Source organism: Phyllostomus discolor, chromosome 1 (assembly GCF_004126475.2).
Source record: "Phyllostomus discolor isolate MPI-MPIP mPhyDis1 chromosome 1, mPhyDis1.pri.v3, whole genome shotgun sequence".
NCBI lineage: Eukaryota > Metazoa > Chordata > Mammalia > Chiroptera > Phyllostomidae > Phyllostomus > Phyllostomus discolor.
The window spans coordinates 89871641-89894489 of NC_040903.2; the positions used below are offsets into that span (position 1 = coordinate 89871641).

General features: G+C 35.3%; 1 protein-coding gene across 3 annotated transcripts in view; it reads left to right on the forward strand.

Annotated features, from left to right (window-relative positions):
• The window catches only part of DNAJB14 (DnaJ heat shock protein family (Hsp40) member B14), a 50605-nt gene that overhangs the window by 15997 nt on the left and 11759 nt on the right, over positions 1-22849 (forward strand). For 2 of the 3 annotated variants that reach the window (XM_036026040.1, XM_028506069.2), the window contains exons 2-3: positions 5189-5360; positions 15692-15837. In XM_036026040.1, coding sequence (XP_035881933.1) covers positions 5189-5360; positions 15692-15837 — 318 coding nt within the window. The remainder of the gene's footprint in view (positions 1-5188; positions 5361-15691; positions 15838-22849) is intronic. The other variant, XM_028506071.2, reaches the window with a different exon arrangement.

A 22849-nucleotide genomic window follows, 5' to 3' on the forward strand; every position in this document is an offset into this window, starting at 1 on the left:
GATGGCCATTATATATAATAGATGTGTGGCAGAACCTTATAAAATAAAAACAGACCTTGTTTCTTCACATCTGGATTATCCACATAAACATTTTTAATATTACATTTACTGTATTTTGTGATGTATAATGTGCACTTTTTTAGCCCAAATTTTTGAGGGAAAGAGAAGGATGAGCATTATATATGGGTGGTACTAATTCTGTATCTATATAAATGTTCTTAATTCTTTTACTGAGTTTTAAAAATAATAAATTTTATTATTTTAAAGTATAACTCTAGAAGCAATAATGATACCTGTATGCAAAATAATACTCTAGAACACAATAATCAGTTTTGTTTCAATCAATCAATAATTGAATTAAAAAATTAAAAGGAAAGATTTTTTTCTTGAACGTTTGGACCAAACACTTGGGTGAACATTGTACATGGCAAAATATGGTACTTTTCACTGCTTCTTAAAAGTGCAGAGTATGTTAAAACTCCAGGCAAAGCAGTATGTCTGGAAAGTGAATGGAGAAAAATGAGGCTGGATAGTTTTCAATCCAAAAATAAATGTAATCTGGATCATAATTACTATATCTGCCCAACTAATGTTTGTAATACTGTACATTATTTTAAATGAGAACTCACGTGATAGCTAAGACTTAATAAACAGGAAAATCCAGTGTGTTTTAAATTCTGGCAGTACTTGAACTGAATCATACTGCCTTCTCAGACATTGGTTCCAGTGACTGCTAATACAGAAAATTTTGCTGATTCCATTTGTTAGATGACAAAACTGGATATTGAGACCCAGAGGTAATGGAGCCTGTGCACATTTTAACTCTTTGGAACCAGTGTTTGGTGTGAGCACATGTACACACATAATCATTGTTAAGTAGGACCCTTATATATGGAATTTTAGAAAAAATTTCAGTATCATAATACCTGTTAAAAATCTAAAACAACTATATAATACTGCTTTAGTGCAGTATTCAGCATATAGGTGTTAAAATGGAAGATGTCCAGAAAAACACTGGGAGAACATGTTTGTGCTGAAAATGAAAGGGGGCATACAGATAACTTCTAACTAGCATACATGGGGACATTGTGGCCACCTGTAAATACTAACCACTTTCATTTCTGGCTCTACAATTTTTAAAAATATTTTATTAATTAGCTAAAATATTTCTATGAAGAGACACTTCCCCTTCACCTATCTTAGGGTTACACAGTGGTACAATTCATATAGGAAAGGCTGAATAAGTTCTTTATTGCTTTGATCAGTTTTCAAGAAAAGGAGTTGGTTCCTTTCTCCAAAAGTAGCGGGACTCCCTATTAGGTTACTCAGGCAGTCTTGTAGACAGTCTGCTTTTTGGTATAACATTGTTTCATGCTCCTCTTGTACATTTCCTGTACTAGACCTGAAATCAAGCATATTGCCAATAAGAGCCAAAGTTTCTTTTAATGGAACATGGTATTTCAGCATTACAGTCTGGCATTAAGGGTGCTGTGGATACCAGATTATTCATTTTTTTCTGGACCTTTTTAGTGTACAGAAACAATTCCTTCCATAGTAGTAATTGTTTCTCAAGGCCATAGTAAATAATAGATATGACATGATTGTTTATTTGCTTTATGCCACATCATATACATAAAAGTTTCAGAGTAATGTTACCAACACTACCCACTAATATAATTATTGAAAACACTTCAGTTGTCTTTGCATATATTCTCCATTTCCCTCCCCGTTTTAATATTTTTTTAAATTTTGTGATAATTTCAAACTTAGGGAAAAGTCACAGAATAATGCAAACTTACCATGTATATTTTCTCAGCTTCCATTTGGATAAAAAGTTTGCCACAATTGCTTTATCATGCCCTCCCTCCCTATATCCTGTGCCTTCCTCCCCCAACCCTACCACCAAGCATACATGCAATATGTTGTTGTATTTCTTCCTGAACTAATTAAGAGTAAGTTGTAGGCATGATGTCCCATTACCCTTAAATAACTCAATGTATGTTTTCTAAGACAAGGGTATTCTCCTAACATAACCACAATATAGCCATCAAATCATGAAGTTAATACATGTACTTCATTCAAATTCTGCCATTTTTTCCCATTGTATCTTTGATAGCAAAAACAATTCAAGTTGCATTTATGGACATATTTTATTCTCCAGATACAGCTTTTCTTTTCTTTACTTTGGCATTCTTGATAAATACAGGCCACTCATTTTATTCACTTTCCCTCAATTTGGGTTTGACATTTCCACATAGAAATTTTGGGCAGAAATACCATAGAAGTGATGTTTTCTTAGTGTAACATATTAGGAAACACATTATGTTGATTTGGTCCTTATTTGTGAGGTTAACTTTGATCACTTGATTAAGTTGGTGATGCCAAGTTTCTCCACTCTAAAAACTTACTTACTTATTTTTTACTTTATAATTAATAAGTATTTTGTGGGAGAATACTTGGAGACTATGTAAATGTTCTGTTCCATAACATACTTTCACCAACTCCTTTTAGCATTCATTGATGATATTTTCATGGTTAAATTTCTGATAGTGGTCAAATGGCAATTTTTCTTAAAGATTTTATTTATGTGTTTTTAGAGAGAGGAAGGGAGGGAAAGAGGGAAGAGAACTATCAATGTGTACATGCCTCTGGAATGTCCCCTAGGGGGACCTGGCCCACAACTCTGACTGGGAATCAAATCAGTGACCCTTTGGTTCACAGGCCAGCACTCAACCCACTGAGCCACTCCAGCAAGGGCTCAAATGGTAATTTTCTAATTCTATTATTCATTCTACAACTTATTAGCTGGCATTCAACTTACTCAATTTATTAGTATGGATTTAAGGATTCCTATTTAATCTATTACTATAATTTATTTTGAGGTTCAGTTTTTCTCAGATTTAGTCAGCAGGAGCCCTCTGTCTTTTTGACATGTCCTCATCATTTTTCAAGCATCTCTACTTTATGGCACAAAAATTTTTTCAAGCCCACTTTTTGTTTTTTACTCTGGGAATCAGTTGTTCCTCTAAGGAGCCCTGATTCTTTTTCGTAGACAGTGGTACTTGGGAATAGATATAAACACTAGATAAACTCATTGTAACAGGGATGTCATTGCCCCTAGGCCTCTTCAGGAGACAGAGCTAGGAAAATATATGTATGTATGAATGCATGTATGTCTGTGTATGTATATCTGTGTTATATGTGTTTGTATGTGGGACTGTACACATCTATAGTAATTTAATCTATGTTCATTTTAATATCTGTATGAAAGTCACAAACCTCTCTTTAAAGTCTACCACAGAGTTCATTCTAGCCTTGTGCATTTTCATATTTATAATTCTATTCTCTGACAGTGAGAAATGTTTCTCCTATTATCTTCAGTTTACTTAATCAATTCCCCCTGTACATAATGAGTTCCTCCTTAACCCCATAGGTGCAGGCTGTATCAAACTCAGCCTTATTTTTGGTTGTTACTGCTTCCTTGGTCTCAATAAGCTTCCAGGCCTAAGCTGCCAAAAGGAAGGAAAGGGAAGAGAAGGGAAGGGGAGGGGAGGGGAGGTCAATATATATATATATATTTTTTTCAAGTAAAAAGAAAGACTGAATAAGCTCACTATTTAAAAAAAATATTTCAACCTATTTAGAATGTCAGAACATATTACTTACTGTATACTCTCTTTTTAAATCATCGTTCATTCTAATCTCTAGGTCACTAGACATTTAATGTTCCCCATCAGTCCTTGTGTATATCTAAATACTTTGGATTCCTGAAGCTTGTTGTCTAGCAGATTTCTAGCAAGGGTCTATGGGAACTATGCTCAGTAAGTTCTGGAATATTAAAAACAGTTGATCTGTGGTCTTAATGCTTAAAGTTAGATGGATATGAAATCCTTGGCTCCAGTTTTCCTTCTTTGGCTATCTAAGTATGTTATCCCATTGTTTTGTACAAGTATTTACTGTTGATGATCAAAGTCTGATGACAATCTATTTTTCTTTCCCTTATAGTCATTTTATCTTTTTGCATAGAAGCCCAGTTAATTTTATTAGATTATAGTTTAATGTTCATTAATCTGGATCAATATTCTTAAGGTTTTTTTCCCCCGTTAGGACTCCTAGTGTATGTATGTTGGATCATCTTTATCTTTAATATTTGCCATTTTCTTTCTAATTTTTCATCTTTATCATTTAAAATATTTTGACTTTCTATATATTCTCTTTGACATAGACATCTGTTGTGTTTATTAACTCCTTGTTTCTTCTAATTTAATAATTCTTAATTTTTTATTTCTTATAGACATAATTTGGGGGGTTCTAATTCTAATATTATGTTATTACTTTGTCTAATGTGTAACTTCTTAAAGTTCTTTCAGTGTGGCTTGAAGTAGTAAGTTATATTGTATACCTGTTTTGTCAGCAAGTCTTCGTGGTTCATTTTCTTCAGAGATTTATTTTATTCCCATTTTTTTTCCTTATAATAACTTTGTATAATATTTCACTTCTCTCATTTTCTTTCATGCATTTTTATGTGTAGTTAACCTTTCTAAATACACAGAGAGACTCTTCTTCATTTTTTGTGTAATGGTTGAAAATACAGGCTCTGGTAGAAGTAACACCATTGAACGTGGTTGGTAGGGTATGTGAATGTCTCACACAAGATGGACAGCAATGTGAACATTTCACTAAAATGTCATACAGTGTGCTTGAGTGTGATATGGTTATGTTACAGAATTACATGCTTATGATTTTTTAATAAAAGATTTGGTACAGATTACCAGCTCATAAAAAAGGGGCATTGTTTGTGCTGGACCCTGTATATTACCTTGCTAAATAAGATCTCACTCCTTTCTCTTTCCCCATTTATCTGGAGTTTCTCTTTCCTTTTTTTCTATTGCCCCTGCCCTCTTCAGTTTGGGTACTGTTCCTGGTAGTTTCTCCTTGATGTGGCTTTGTTCTGGAAGAGAGCTGTGACTGATTAGTTTTGAGAGTCTGCCGGTAAGAGTTTGTTATGAATCCACTTGCTATTGTAGCAAGCAAAACCCATTCCTTTTTATCACTTTTATCAATTTTGCCTGTTGTGCTATATAGAGAGTCCATATTGGTAATTTTGGAGTTCTTTTGTTCTTCTCAAGACCATGTTTATGTACCTTGATGTGAACAGGCATAGTATACTTTCTGTATCTTTCTACAGCACTATTGGAAATAATTATGAAAAATGGAAGCACGGCTGGAAATAGCCCTCATTGCCGAAAACCATCAGGTAATGCTGACCAAAGGAAGCCTAACTGCACAAAGGACACCTCAGCTGGCAGTGGTGATGGTGGAAAAGGATACACCAAAGATCAAGTAGATGGAGTTCTCAGGTAGGAGGAATAAATATGACTTATTTCCCAACGACATTTGCTGCTAATATAATTTTTAAATGGTATGGTACCTAAAAAAAAGTTTGAATTATAGTTCAGTAGAAGAACAGACAACAAGGAATTGAACTCGGGTTGTGTTATGCTTCATATTCTTTATAAAATCAGACTATAAAATGCCATCTTTATGGAAGGTTTCATCTTTATTTTTTTGAGTACTTCTGGATGATTATTTTTGAGGAAAATTATTTCAATTGTTTGACATAGTGTAGTATTTAGATAAAATATTGAAAGAGAATAGAATTGTTCTGATATATATATATATATATATATATATATATAGGTAGATAGATATACTGATATATATATATATATATATATATATATATATATAGTCTTTCCAGAAGGTATCCAGCCATCCAGCCATGTACTATGAAAAACAGAGTCATTTTGAAGAAGATAAAAGAAACATTGTACATAGGACAGTGACGCCTCAGTACCATAAAAAGTAGGAACCTTGGGACCTCACATATTCTTCCAGTCACCATCAGCTGTCCCATCGTATTTTTCTAAATCTTATCGACGGTCTGAAATCTCTTCCCTTTCAAAGGTGATTTTCATTTTGGGAAAAGTCAGAAGTTGCAGGGCACCAAATCTGGGCTATAGGGGGGCTGAGGCACCTGGGTGATTTATGTTTCACCTAAAAACTCTGCACGAGATGTGATACATGAGCCGGTGCATTGTTGTGATGAAGCTGCCAATCACCAGTTGCCCATAGCTGTGGCCTTCTGAATCATCCAAATAGTTTCTATGGAAGAATATTCAAGCCTGATACAAAATTTGACACAGATTTGTTGCTCTACTAACTCAGTCATTTTGAATGTGACGGCCACACAGTACATATGCTCACTCAATAGCATCTACTGCCTACACTGACTAGTACAGTGAGGTCATCATTGTTCACATATATGCATTCCAGTCTGCTTTCCTTGGCTGCCAGATTACATCTATGTCACACAAACCATTCTTGTTATATTAACAATGGCTAGGCTTTTTCTGGAGAGACCTCATTATACATGAAAGCAGAATTTTATGTGAGACAAAAATTGAGGGCAATAGTAATAGCATTTTTAATTTCCTATTTAAATTAATGAAGGATAGTTTTTTTTCTGTTTACTGTGTATATAGAGATATTAATATCAATGTTCTCTTTTAATTTTTAAAAAATTTTTATTGAATTTGTGGGGACAATATTGGTTATAATTATATAGGTTTCAGGTGTACAATTCTATAATGCTTTATCTGCATATTGTATTGTGCATTCATTACCAAAGTCGAGTCTTCTGTCACCATTTATTTCCCTTTTACCCTCTTCTACTTCTTCTACCCCCTTTTCCTTCTGTTCCTGCTGGTAATCACCATGTTATTGTCAGTGTCTGTGAGGGTTTTTTTTTTTTTCTGTTTTGCTTAATCCTTTTTCCATACAGCCCCCCAACACTCTATTTTTTTTTTTTGCCCTGACTATTCTGTCTCAGTGTTTTAGTTTTACCTCATGGTGTACTTCCACTTAAAGCATAAGAATTAGGTAGAGTTAAAAAATTATGAACTAGGTTTTAGGCATTTGACTTTACTAATTTTATAATTAAGAAAAAAAAGTTCTCCATGAGCAAGTGGGATTCATTCCAAGGATAAGGATGGTACAATATTAGCAAATCAGTAAATGTAATACATCACATAAACAAAAGCAAAGACAAAAACCACATGATCATATCAATAGATGCAGAAAAAGCATTTGATAAGGTACAGCACTCATTTATGATACAAACACTAGGCAAAGTGGGAATAGAGGGAGCATTCCTCAACATAATAAAGGCCATATATGAGAGACCTACAGCCAACATCATACTCAATGGGCAAAAACTAAAATCATTTCCACTAAGATCAGGAACAAGATAAGACTGTCTACTTTCACCACTTCTATTCAATATAGTACTGGAAGTTTTAGCCACAGCAATCAGACAAGAAAAAGAAATAAAAGGCATCCAAATCAGAAAGGAGGAAACAAAACTGTCACTGTTTGCAGATGACATGATAGTGTACATAGAAAATCCTATAGACTCCACCAAAAAACTGCTCGACCTAATAAATGAATTTGGCGAAACAGCAGGATACAAAGTCAATATCCAGAAATCAAAGGCGTTTGTGTACACCAACAATGAAACAGCAGAAGCAGAAATCAAGAAAAAAATCCCATTTGAAACAGCAAAAAGAAAAATAAAATACCTAGGAATAAACCTAACCAAAGAGGTAAAAGACCTGTATTTAGAAAACTACATAAGACTGAAGGAAGAAATCAAGGAAGACACAAACAAATGGAAACATATACCATGTTCATGGACTGGGAGAATATCATCAAAATGTCCATACTACCCAATGCAATACCTATTAAAGTACCAATGGCTTATTTCACAGACATAGAACAAACACTTCAAAAATTTATATGGAACTATAAACAACCCCAAATAGCTGCTGTGATTTTGAGAAAGAAGAACAAAATAGGAGGGATCACAATACCTGACACTAAACTGTACTACAAGGCCAAGGTAATCAAAACAGCCTGGTACTGGCATTAAAACAGGCACATGGACCAATGGAACAGAACAGAGAGCCCAGAAATAAACCTAAGCCTCTACAGTCAATTAATATTTGACAAAGGAGGCAGCAACATAAAATGGAGTAAAAATAGCCTCTTCAACAAATGGTGTTGGGAGAACTGGACAGATACATGCAAAAAAATGAAACTCAAGCACCAACTTACACCTTATAGAAAAATAAATTCAAGGTGGATAAAAGACTTAAATATAAACCGTGACACCATTAAAGTCCTAGAAGAGAACGTAGGCAGGAAAATCTCAGATATTTCATGCAGAAACTTTTTTACTGACATGTCCCCTAGAGCAAGGGACATAAAGGAAAGAATAAACAAATGGGAACTCATCAAAATAAAAAGCTTCTGCACAGCTAAAGAAAACAGTATCAAAATAAAAAGAGAACCAACTGTATGGGAAAACATATTTGCCAGTGATACCTCAGACAGGGTTTAATCTCCAAAATATATAAAGAATTTACACGACTCCACTCTAAGAAGACAAGCAACCCAATTAAAAAATGGGCAAAGGACTTGAACAGACCCTTCTCCAAGGAGGACATAGAGAGGATCCAAAGACATATGAAAAGATATTCAGTATCACTAGCTATCAGAGAGATGCAAATTAAAACCAGAATGAGATACCACTTCACACGAGTCAGAATGGCCATCATAAACAAAGCAACAAACAACAAGTGTTGGAGAGGTTGTGGAGAAAAGGGAACCCTAGTGCACGTTGGTGGGACTGCATACTGGTACAGCCACTATGGAAAGCAGTATGGAACTTCCTGAGAAAACTAAAAATGGGTCTGCCTTTTGACCCAGCAATTCCACTGCTGGGGCTATATCCTAAGAACACTAAAACACCAATACAAAAGAACCTTTGCACCCTGATGTTCATAGCAGCACAATTTACCATAACTAGGTGCTGGAAGCAACCTAGATGCCCATCAGTAAATGAATGGATCAAAAAACTATGGTACATTTACACAATGGAATTCTATGCAGCAGAAAGAAAGAAGGAGCTCCTTCCCTTTGCAACAGCATGGATGCAACTGGACAGTATTATGCTACGTGAAATAAGCCAGGCAGTGAAAGACAAATACCATATGATCTCACCTTTGACAAGAACCTAAACAACAAAACAGAAACAAGCAAAATATAACCAAAGACACTGAAATAAAGAACAGACTGACAAGAGTTCAGAGAGGAGAGGAGCGGGAATTCAGGGGAAAAGGGGAAGGGTTTATAGGAACGAGTATAAGGACACATGGATAAAAACTAGGGGTGTGTGGAAATGGGAGGGAGGAGGGGAGGGTTGGGTGGGTGGGTTGGGATGGGAGTAAAAGATAGAAAATTGTCCTGCAAGAACAATTTAAATAAAATTTTTAAAAATTCTGGAAATAAGATGAACCTCTGAGTGTGAAACTAGAGAAAATACTGTTATTTCCTGCTACAGCTTTAGAAAGCTGAATTGATGTATTAATGTTGTGCTCTAGGGAAACAAAGTGTAAGGATGAAGGACTCTGAACCGTGATTAGATAATTCATACAATACAGTGAATTATAATACAGTGAACTAGCTCAAGTGAAGAGTAGGTAAAACTATTTAGATTCTTTCTCTTTTGCCCTGTCTTATTTCTTTCATTCTTCTTTCCTTACCCTTTTTTCTCCATTCTTGCTTTTAGTTCATTTTTACTCACCATAGCTTGAAACTAAAATCATTTCAAATCAAATAGCAATCACTTATATTTTGCTTTTTTCCCTATATGCCTGGATGCTAACGCTTAATTTTAAAAGAATTCCTGATCATTGTAAAGCCCATGGTAAAGGGTGTTTGATTTGCATGAATGGTAGTGAAGTACTTTTAGAATATAAATAATGTTGCTAAATACTTTTAAAACTGTAGTATTATGTTAGAGTAGGTTGAATAAGTGAGATACATGCATAAATGATGCTTGCTTTTGAATTTTTTAAGAAAAAGTTTTAATTAAACAGTGTGTTGAATTACATTCCATGAAACCCCATGTAACTGAAAACAAATTGTATTTTCTTGCAGAAATTACTTTTGGGAGGAGAACATATTCTCAGTGAAAGACCTAAATAAAGTTTACTGTATACATGTGATTTTTATTTATTATCATTGTGATTTTTTTTAGAAAGTCTGTAGAGTCACTGATGTATTTGAAAATATCATTTAAAAATATAGTTGAAACTTTTGGAAAAGAGGAATATCCTAAATCTGGTGTTATTTTTTAAAGTTTTTTTTCCTTAATTTCCTCTGCCCTAGCCTTGAAAGAAAGAGAAGAGTAATTCAAGGTATGGTAGAAGTGAGGTAGGGAAAGCAGCACTTCATTTTTCTATCTCTGTTTTAGTATGTAGGAGGCGTTATGTTAATGAGAGATGATGGTAGGTGCAGATACACTTTGTATAAGGTAGAGTTGGCCAGGTGTAAACAAAATTTTGAGGGAGTTTTTGTCAGTTGTCTTCTATATTTTCTGTGAAGTTGAAGAGGAGGTTATCCTTCGAGAGTTATAAAAAAAGAGATGAGATTGAAAGCTTGAGGAGAGTGATAAAACTATGAAATATTTGCAGAGGGGAAAAGCAAAGGGAATGGAAGCATTGCTGGTTAGCATTCAGGATCCAGCTATGTTTGAGACCATGAATTCTTATCAGGTAGAAATGTTAGTATACCCATATTAGAGATTGTTTCTCTGGGCAGTAATTTTATTATACATTTTTTATTAAATAAATGTAGTTTACTTTTCCTTTGGGGACTAAACATGATTGGGACATTTTTTAGAATCCCTAACTTATCCAAAATACTTCCATTAATACCTTTATAAGAGTTGCTTCGCCCAATCATGGAACACTTATTCATTATATTAGCCTTCTTAAATGTTGCCTTAGTAAGGTAACAGATCACCAGCACACACTTACAAGTGGTATGCTTTGGGGTTTTGTTTTTTTTTTCCCTATACACAGGGGATTTTTCTGAAGAAAGCCGTGTTATCTTGTTGGTTAGCACAATTATGCAAACAAGTTGCTCAGTAACTATTTGGCTCAGTGGGAGAAGCCATGCAATAATACTGCATCCATTGCATAAGTAAGAGCTAGGTTACAGTAAGATGGAAGACAAAGCATGCAACTTTTCAAAATAACATTCTGTGAAACTAAGCACTATTTATTGTCTTTGACATTGCAAAATTATTGAGAAAAAGGTGTCATCAATCTAACTTGAAAAGGTTTTTCATATCTCATTGAAAAAAAAGCCCATCTTTTATTTTAAAATGTATAAGATCAGTGCAATATCATTAACTGGGTCATCATTATATTTATCAATTCAGAACATATCTGTACAGCTATTCAATCATGTGAATTATGGGGGTTTTATTAGTATTTGATTTAAGTTGTCCTTTAAATGAAATTGCTTTATTAAACTTATACAATAATCCTTTGTGTCCAAGAATAAACAAGTATTTCCCTAAACACCAATTAAACATGGAATCTATTTAAATAATCAGCTATATCATATTTTTAAAAAGAACTGAAAAAAGACTCTCCTCCCCTGCCACTGTTTTTATACACATAAAGATATGAAGCCTGAGCCAGACATACTTCTCCATTGTTGAGCTCCCAGACAGATCTTTCTGCCTTTATTTCACAATATTTCCTTCCAGGGTAGGTAATGGGTTACCTCTTTTTAATTTATTTTCTTTTTTTCTTTCCTTTTTTTAAAAAAATTCTCTGGTGTGGATGGAGAAAAAAGTTTGAATCTTTCAGTAAGGAGCAAACTGTTAAAAGTGTGACAGTGCATTTTATCTGGTAAAAAGGAGCATAATGAACAAAAATACTAATTAAAATAAATATATGAATGGTGTTTTCTCAGTCAGGTGTGAAAAATTAGAAAAACAAGTGTATTTAGAGTATTAACTTGAAATACATAGCCTTCAGCTTTCCATTGGTGATACCAACTTCATACCTTTCTGCTGGTTTCTCAAAGATTTCTCCTTTAATATATGATGAAAAATTTAGTGCATGGAAGATATGACAGAGCTAGATACAGCTAAGAATTAGTGAATTAATTGTTTTTCTTACTTTTTTTTCCCACTGTGGCAATTCTTTTACCTTTATGACCCATCTCTAGAGGATTGTAAATTCCAACCTAATTTCTCTATAATATCCAGCAGCCCCTTCCTGGGCTGCCTTTTTCTATTGCTTAGCCTTTTGTGCTCAGAAATTGTCAACAGAACAAATTTAAAGGGTTAATGTGATCCATAATTAAACATCTTACGCAGTCAAACCAAACAGAAATGACTTGAGGGTTGTTCAGTGTTTGGTTTACTACCTTTTGTTTTCTACATTCAGGCAGTGTGTGTCATATTCTTAGCTCTATTCCTTTTTTTGTAGTCAGTTCTCCTCTGTTCCAAATTGAGTTTTGATGCCAACTACATTTTCATTATAGCACTTACTACCTTTGGTCCAAAAGTTACTTTTGGATCCTCACCATTTCTACCCTTAAACTAAATCAGTCATCCATCCATCTGTCAACACATACAGTGAACAAGACAGTGTCTACCTTCAAGGGGCCTATAAAAAGAGAACTCAGACAAGAAAACAGTAATTGCAGTACGGTGTGGTAATTACTGGCATAGGGCTAAGTTCTGCGAGCTTTGAGAGGCTATAAGACAGTCACCAAACCTAGTTTTGAGGAATTTGAGTTTTGGAAAAGAGAAAGAGCTAAGCTGAGGTTTGAAGAAGTGGTGGAAACTAAGCAAGAAAAGAGGCAGAGAACACATGTTCTGGGCACCAAAACCAACATTTGAAACTATCTAGAAGGTGAGAAAGTTTGTCTAAACACTGATTAGAAAAAACAAATTGGAAGAAAGAAGATGGTTACTCTGGAGTCTGAGGAGGCTCCTTTTTTATTCAGGTTCTGAACAGGATTTTCAAGTCATACAAGTGAGCTTCGCATTCTTACTCTTACTTGTGATCCCTTTCCTAATCACTCTAGCAAGCCTCCCCTTCCATTCTCTGTTCACCTTTGCCACTTTATTTTTCTCTAAATATTTATCACTATATGATTCTCTTTATATTTTACTTGCATGTTTGTTCATTGCTTGCCCCTGTCCTAATTGCACATTTAGTAAGAGCAGGAATTTTGTTTGACATTTTATTTACCACTATAGTATTTGAAACAGTGTTTAGCAGAAAGTAGATGTTCAGTAAATTTTTGTTGAAGATAAAAATCCTGGTTCCAATCTATTACTTAGTTATATGACTTTTGGCAATTTAGTTAACCAGTCAAAGCTTTGATTTCCTCATTGGTTAAATAAGAATAATATTAACTCAATGAGGCACAATGAGATAATTTGTGTAAAATAATCAGGATAAAAATAAGACTCTATAATTCTCTGTGAGAAAACCTCATGGACCAGATGTATTTTGTAATCAGAATTCGTCGTATTTTAGAAAGCTAATAAGGAGCATACATTCAGTATACATCATATAACTGGTAAGCAACTTGGACACTAATGATAATATTTCTACAACAAAACATACAACTATTCACACTTAAATGGAATAAATGCAGACTGAAGCAGTTTCACATTTATTTAGGTCAAATTTTACCTTTAAAAATGTTCAAGTCAGGTTTTTGCAGTCAGATTAGTGATGGAATAATTTCACAGTTTTCAGGGCTTAATGAATATTAGAACATGGGTATGGGATTGTGGACCTGTGCCTGACAAAAGTAGGTATTCTATAAATGAGCCCTTCCCTTTTTTTCTACTGCATAGTTTCTCATCATATTTAGGGGACTGAGTCTCTACCATGGCAAGATAGTTCTCTGTTTTATTCACTAATGTATCTCAGGCACCTGAACACTGTCTGGGACATAGTTGGTACTCAATAAATATTGTTGACTAAATAAAAGAAATGTCATGTTCATGAAATGAAATTAACTTGTGTTAATATTTATTAAGTATCTAAAGTAGAAAAATCCAATTTTAGTTATCATTACTAGAAAGAAGACTGCATAACAGATTTTTATTGATGTGATATGGACAAATTTCTATAATCTTCTACAGTTTTTTCTCTTGCTACTTCACATACCAAATGATGATTTTTTCCCCCCCCCGAAGTGGAGTCTTATTCACACATGCAGACCCAGAGAAGACTGTCTCCAAGTTCTGGGCCCTGAGCCAAATGATGAATGTTTTCATTATAAAAGAAGAGCTGAGGCTCATTTATTCCAGAAATATTTACTGAGAACCTATTCATGTACCAAGTAGTGTGATGATTAATATGTTCAGCAGTTTAAAAAAAAAAAGACCAATCCTGACTTTTTCTTTGAAAACTGTGAGTCAGGGTTTACAACACTTTAGCTGCCAGTGAACAACTGTGCCTCGGATCCTTTTACCTGTTACTTACTACTTCTGTCATCAAGCCACTCACACTGGAACACATCTAAAATCATAAAGTATGGCACAAAAATGTATAAAATATTCCTGGATTTTAGTGAAGAAAAATTATGAGGTTGTGGGAGAATGTTAGCATCCAAAGATATTAATGTTCTCTGTCCCAAGTATTTCTTTTCATAATATACATTAAAGATACCAGATTCAAATCAGTTATATCTTCAGGGTTATAAATTATGCAAATACAGTAGGTCATTGAATAACAGTGATTCATTCAACATTGTTTCATATCATTGCTGAGAAGCTATAGGAACTTAACTCTTGTTTGTGTCAATTAGCCAATGGTAAAATTGGAATCACAGAACCTAATAACATCAAATGAGGACTTAACTGTAATTTTAAAGAGTATGCTCTTCATGATGAAAATGGGGTTAAACATTTTTGAGTCCCATGATATATTTTATTAAGAGCTTTTGTCTTTCACAGATGAATTCTCTTTAGCGTGGCCGAGCTAAATTAACTTGCCTTGACCATAGTGTGCTGTAATTATTTTACATGCACTAGAACTGTTGCTTTGATATTTGGTTAGATATACATTATGCAACAACAAAATTCTTGGAGTGTAATGCATACTATTCCGTAGCTGCAACGTAATCTGTGAGGATTATTGAATTCCTTTTTTTAAAGGTTTTATTTATTTATTTTTAGAGAGAGTGGAAGGGAGGGAAAAAGAGAAGGAGAGAAACATCAATGTGCGAGAGATACATGGATCAGTTGCCTCTTGCACTCCACCAGCTGAGGACCTGATATGCAACCCAGGCATGTGTGCCAGCTGGGTATCAAACCCGCGACCTCTCAATTCATAGGCTGACACTCAATCCACTAAGCCATACCAGGCAGGGCTTGAATTGCTTTATGATCTTAAAAATACTGTAAACGTATTCTTATCCTCTCATTTCAGTTACGGTTCTATGCTCTCTCCTTTATCCACAATTGTTACGGACTTTGCTTTACTTTTCTGTAGTTGTGACAAGTTGCACCAAGGACATTCTCATGGTCAGTTCTTCTTAGACTGGGAAGAGGTTGGAGGAATAGTCTGTGGTTAAAAAACAGAATGAAGTAATAACCCTTAATGTGATAAACTATCATTTGATACTGAGAAAACAATCCACAGACAGTTCTTTATACTATTCTAATAAATAAAACATTACAGTATTATATGAACTTCTTCCTTGAAATTTTCATTATAACACACTCTCTTGTTCACAGCATAAGCAAATGTAAAAATTACTATGAAGTACTTGGAGTTACCAAAGATGCTGGTGATGAAGATTTGAAAAAAGCTTATAGAAAGCTTGCTTTGAAGTTTCATCCAGACAAAAACCATGCACCTGGAGCAACAGATGCTTTTAAAAGTAAAGTAAACCTTTTAAAGCAATATTACTAAGCTCTTTTTAGAATACACTTATAGTGTTTCAGAATATTAAATTCCGCCTTTAGACTGGTGCATAGAATCTGGCATAAGCAAGGCTCCTCAAAATCCTTTAAAACTTCACTATTAACTTCTTGTACCAAGAGCCAAACAAATGCAGTTTGCCTTCATGAAAACAACATGCCAGTTTTGGCAAAGTCCTAAGTAACTTGTAGATACCCATGCATGCTTTCTCGTTTACCATGAACAAGTGATGTGATGATTATGTACGAACCTGTAGCATATTATACCATATGGTTCTAAATGAAATAAGCAAAATATAGTTTTTGAGAGTTTTTAAGATTAAGATATTAAAATTGGGAAGTTACTTGGAATTGCTTTCTGTCCAGTATTCTTATATTTCTATTAACTTGGGCCAAATTTTGCATTTTTTACATGTGATTCTAACTAATGTGACTTTTTTCTTTTTTCATAATTAGTGTCATTTCTCTTGACTACTTCATTTGTCTTCATTTCTTTCACAATATTTTTTCAGTTTTTGCCAATTTAGCAAATAAATGTAAAAGAACTGATTTTGTAATTTCCTATTTTGTTACATACAATTTATTTGTAATAGTTAAATTCTAATTCATAGGAAAATGGTTAAATTTGTAATTGCTTGTTCTTATGAATTTTGACATTTACAGAGCCAACTATAATGCTTACAGTGAAATAAATGCTGGTATCTTGGAATAATAGGAAAGAGATACTCATTTTTTTTAAAGATTTTATTTATTTTTAGAGAGGGGAAGGGAGGGAGAAAGAGAAAGAGAGAAACATCAATGTGTGGTTGCCTCTCATGTGGCCCCCACTGGGGACCTGGCCCGGCAACACAGGCCTATGCCCTGACTGGGAATCAAACCGGTGACCATTTGGTTTGCAGCCAGTGCTCAATCCACTGAGCTACACCAGCCAGGACAATACTTATTTTTAAAATATTCCTAAAAGATAGATGACTTGGTTGGTCTTTTACACAGAACAGTTTCCAAATGGCTTTATTTCTTAAAAGAAGTTGCCAAGCAAAATTCATTTGGGGATTGTTAATATATTCCAGTAAAAGCAGCCACCAAAGTGGTACTGGTAAAAGTAAAATATCACTGGGACAGACCCTTCTCAGTTGTTTTGTTAAATTAAAAGTGGTGTCTTGATATTACAGGAAATTTTTCTTTACTCAAAAACATTAACTTCACCATGTATTCCCCCAAAAGCTAAAGAAAAATTTCTACATTATGAATTAAAGTCATTTAATTTTTTTGTTGTTTTTTAAAAACATTTAAAAACAGGTGAGAGTTATTTGCATGTTTGTGATCTGCTTGGTGATGTCAGTATTAATTCTTCATTAATATTAAGAATGTTAGCCCTGGCTAGCATGGCTCAGTGGATTGAGCACGGGCTGCGAACCAAAGCATCACAGGTTCGATTCCCAGTCAGGGCACGTGCCTGGGTTGCAGGCCACAGCCCCCAGCAACGGCACATTGATGTTTCTCTCTCTCTCTTTCTCCTTCCCTTCCCTCTCTAAAAATAAATAAATAAAATCTTTAAAAAAAAAAAGAATGTTAAACTGCTTTTTTCTCCCATTTCTGCATTGAAGTCATGTTAGCATTATTGGTTTTAGAATAACAGTGAGTGGGTCTACCAGTATTTTTTACAGCCTGTATTGCATTTTGAAGTGGTGAATGGCATAAATATGCACCCAAGCTGGACACCCAGAAAGGGCTTAACAGAGGTGATTGTACTTTGCTCTAGTGTATTTTAGATTTTAATGATCTTCTTTACAAAACTAGAAACTTAATATTTTATACACATGCTAAGAGGTGATTTATCTCTAGAGGAGAGACTTATATTATTCAATACACAGGAGATTATCTGTAAATCAGAATGCCAGATAACCCCAAAGAGGTTAGGAATAAGGAGTGGTTGACGAGCCCATTTTTTATTGAGTGAAAACTACATAGAAAACCCAGGTTGTAATCCTAAGATGCTTGGTGAGTAAAGGCAGTTAATTAGAAAATATTACATCTCGTGTCATCGTACAGAAATGACAGGTTGTATTCATTCAGCACACAGGATATTTTCATTACCTTCTGGGTCATCTTTAATTTTAACCAATTGATCTTAACTTCTGTTTTGGGGATACAAAGTAGTTTATTTTAAGTAAAGACTGTATTTTTTTGTTTTGTATAAAAGGTAAGTATAGATAGTTTGCTCAATAATTACCAAAGCATTTTTGTAGACTATAGAAACCACTTGCTTTTAATTTCCTCTGAGGAAAAGAGGTTGAAATCGGTTTAGGGAATTAAATTAGGTAGAAGAGAGATTTTCATTTGTGTGTTTTGTAAAGCTTTAAAAATAAAAGGTTGTTATCAAGGATGTGGACTAAATGGACTCATAAGTTCATGTGGCTATTTGTTCTTTACAGTTAGGATTGTAAGTTTCTCAAAGCAGAGAATATTTTATTTATATCTTGAGAGTAACTTGCATAATATATGTAACCATACTTTTAAAAAATATTTGACTGAAATAGGTAACTTCCCTTCTGACATGGATATTTTCAAAATAGTTTACATTGTTTTCAGAGAGTCATAAGTATTTCTGAAACTATTTGTTTTTCTTGAAATTATAATGTATTGATTATGCTATTGCAGTTGACTTAATTTTTCCCCCTTTACTCCCCTCCACCCAGCACCCCCCACTCCCTCAGGCAGTCCCCACACCATTGTTCATGCCCATGGGGTCCATGGATCATGTGTAGAAGTTCTGTGGCTACTCAGTTTCCTATACTGTACTTTACATCCCATGGCTATTCTGTAACTACCTATTTGTACTTCTTAATCTCTTCACCTCCTCACCCATTCCCACAACCCCTTTCCATTGGACAACCATAGGGATGCTCACCATATCCATGAATTTGTCTTTGTTCTTCTTTGCTTGGTTTGTTTTTTTAGATTCAATTATTGATGGATATGTATTTATTGCCATTTTATTGTTCATAGTTTTGAGACTCTTTTTCTTAAATAAGTCTCTTTAACATTTCATATAATGGTTTGGTGGTGATGAACTCCTTTAGTTTTTTCTTATCTGGGTGCTCTTTATCTGCCCTTAAATTCTAAACAATATTTTTGCTGGGTAGAGCAGTCGGGGCTGTGGGTTCCTGCTTTCCATGACTTTGAATATTTATTTTTTTTTCTTAATTTTATTTTAATCATTGTTCAAGTACAGTTTTCTCCCACTACTTTGAATATTTCTTGCCAATCTCCTCTAGCCTGCAAAGTTTCTTTTGAGAAATAAGCTGACAGTCTTATGGGAACTACCCTGTAGGTAACTAACTGCTTTTCTCTTGCTGCTTTTAAGATTCTCTCTTTATCTTTAACCTTTGGCATTTTAATTACCATGTGGGCCTCTTTGGAACCATCTTGTTTGAGATTCGCTGTGCTTCCTGGACTTGTATGTCTATTTCCTTCACCAAATTAAGAGAAGTTTTGTTTCATTACGTTTTCAAATACATTTCCAATATCTTGCTCTTTTTCTTCTCCTTCTGGCACTCCTATGATGGAAATGTTGAGACTCTTGAAGTTGTTCCAGAGCTGATTACAGACAGTATCCTTGGTTTTGTTTTTTGTATTCTTTTTTCTTCTTGTTGTTCTAATTGGTTATTTTTTTTGCTTCCTTATATTACAAACCATGGATTTGTTTCTCAGCTTCATCAGCTCCATTGTTGATCCCCTGTAAATTGTTCTTTAGTTCAATTAGTGAACCTTTTGTTTCTGACTGGATCTTTTTATGCTGTTGAGGTTCTCACTAAGTTCCTTGAGCATCCTTAAAACCAGTGTTTTGAACTCTGCATTTGAAAGATTGCTTATCTCCGTTTTGTTTAGTTTTTTTTCTAGAGTTTTGATCTGCTCTTTCATTTGGGCCATGTTTCTTTGTCTCCTCATTTTGGCAGCCTCCCTGTGTTTGTTTCTATGTATTAGGCAGAACTGCTGTGACTTTCTATCTTAGTAGTGTGGCTTAATGTAGTAGGTGTCCTGTGAGGTCCAGTGGCACAGCCTCCCCTATAACCCAAGCTGGGTACTCTAGGTGTGTCCTCCATGTGGGCTGAGTACACCCTCCTCTTGTAGTTGAACCTTGATGGCTGTTGACAGGTCAATGGGAGGGATACCCAGGTTAGTCAGCTGTAAGGTCTGGCCATGAACGTGGAGAGCCAGCTGTGCAGGGGCAGGGTGGGGGTGCTTCAGCGTGTTCTGTAGCTGTCTCCTGGATGCACAGGCTCTGGAGTTTCCTGGGTGATGCAGGCCAAGGTGACCCCCTACCCACGTTTGCCCAGGGCCACCCTACCTGGGTTATAAAGTAATCTCAGATGGCTGCTACTTGTGCTGTGCTTGGGAGAGTCCCAGGTGAAGACAAGCTGTGAATCTAGGCTGACTGCTGCTAGTGCTGGGCCTGGTGCCACTTAGCAAGAGGTTACAGGGGTTGGGGACTCATTGAGGCCAGCTTTGTTGAGAAGTTGCTTTTTTGAGAGGTTTTAGGAAGTTGTAATGCATGAGTGAGGACCAGCCATTCATATGGAAAAGTCTCTGGTAACAGCTTGGGTGGGCCTGTAAGTTGGGTGGGATGGAGCCTCAGGAGATCTCCAGGGTGGGGTGAACAGTGTTAGCCAGGTAGAAGGAGTTTCAGATATGGCACATGCCTGCCGGCTCTGTGGTTCTATGGTTCTGTGGGGTAGGGTTCAGAAAAGGGACAATGGTCTCTGCCTACCTTTCTGTCTGGGAAAAGCTGCCCCTCCCGCTTTCACCTTGATGCCAGACACTTTAGTTCTTCTTGTATGTTATTGGCACCTTTTAAGTTGCTGCCCTGATGCTGGAGCTCAGAAGGAGTGAGTCTGAGTAAGTCCTTTGTGGGTTCTTTAAGAGGAACTGCTTGGGACTCTAGAAGTTTCTTCCACTGACTCAGTCCCTACTTTTTTTTTTTTTTTTTTTTTTTTTTGTAGCCAGAAGTTATGGGGACTTGATTCTTCTTGGCACTGGAACCCTGGGTTGGGGTGCCTAGTGTAGGGCTGGGAATCCTCACTACTGATATATCCCTCCCAAATTTTTATCAACTACATATGATTGGGGGACCTGCCCATTCCGTGTCTCTGCCCCTCCTACCAGTCTGGATGGATTTCGTTTCTTTAATTCCATAGTCATCAGACTTTATTCAACTCGATCTGACAGTTCTGAGCTATGTCAAGTGATGCTGTTCTATAATTAAGTTATAATTTTTTATTGTGGCTATGCAAGGAGGCAAGCTGTTTTTACCTATGCCATCATCTTGACTGGAAGTCCCAGAAACTATTTGAATAGTGTCTGTCTTGTTGATGTATACATGAATGTCATAACAAGGGACATGGATTTGCTGTATATGTGTTTGCTTGATAAATAATAATGGATCGGATGCCATTGCCTGTGTTAGATCTATTAGTTCAATATTCTTAACATCTAGAGTATATCTCTAAACACAAAGAAATCATTACAAAGGAAAGTCATGTCTTACACAGAAATTTGGAATAACAATAATACCTAACATTTGACAAGCATTTTATAGTTTTTCATTTAATGCTTATTAAATATCTTATGAAATAGTCAGGGGACCAGTGTCATCCTCCTTTCACAAATAAGAAAATTGAGGGTCACAGAGATTAACTGATTTGCCCAGGATCTCCCAGAAGACTGAATATAATTAGATATAAAAACAGAATAAAGATAGCTGAAGAAGAATCAGAAAGATGAAGTAGTATGATCAGAAAAATTAGAGAAATCTTCATATAACAAGTGAGAATTAAGAGTTTTGTCGAGATGAATATGATTTCTATGGTTAGAGATACAGTGGCAGAAACTTGGGTATGAGAATGAAGCAATTTATTTAAAAATTAGTGAGAACTTTCACTTCAAAAATTGGAGTGTATTTACTCTTACTTGTTCCTTGCCCTAAGTGCAACCGAATACTGTATGTAAAACAAAACAAACATAAGAATACTCTGAAAGGAGGAGAGAAGGTAGAATGGCTAGGGACCTTGGGACCGAAAGAACAACATGGCAGTGACATGGTTGGGTTCCCTTCATTTTGCCTTTTATATCAAATGGGGTGCTGGCGAAGCAGACAACCAAGAAACATCAATGAACACAATTCCCGAGAAAAGCCTGATTTCTAAAGTTAGCCAAATGAACAGGAAAGGGGTATCACAGCCAGACAGCAAGCTTTTAAGCAATAGCCATTCTCCTGCAGCCAAATACCATAGAAACAAAACTGTGGCCCCACTCACAACCCACACTTTACCATTTACAGTCATACACATAAGAGACTTAGGTATAAATTTTAAAAAATTTTTATTTTGTATTGGTTTCAGGTAGACAACTTAGTGGTTAGATAATCATGTACTTGACATAGCGTTCCCCTTGATCTTTCCAGTACCCCAAATGGCACCATACATAGTTACTACCATATTATTGGCTGTATTTTCTATGCTTTAATTACTTCCCTTAACTATTTTTTAACTGCCAATTAGTGCTTCTTATTCTCTTCACCTCCTTCACGCAGTGCCCCAATTCCCTCACCAATACAGTTCTCTCTCTGTATCTGTGAGTCTGTTTCACTTTCGTTTATTTGCTTTGTTCTTTAGATCCCACATGTGAAATCATATATCTGTCTTTCTCTGGCTTACTTATTTCACTTAGCATAATACCCTCTAGGTTCATGCATGTTGTAGCAAATAGTAAGATTTCATACTTTCTTATGGACAAGTAATATGTCATTGTGTATGTGTACCACATCTTTCTTATCCTCTTGTCTATCGAGCACTTGGGTTGCTTCCATAGCTTGGCTATTGTGATAATGCTGCAGTGAACTTAGGGCTGTGTATAGTCCTTTGAATTGATGTTTTGGGTTTCTTCCAGTAAGTCCCCAAAAGTGGAATCACT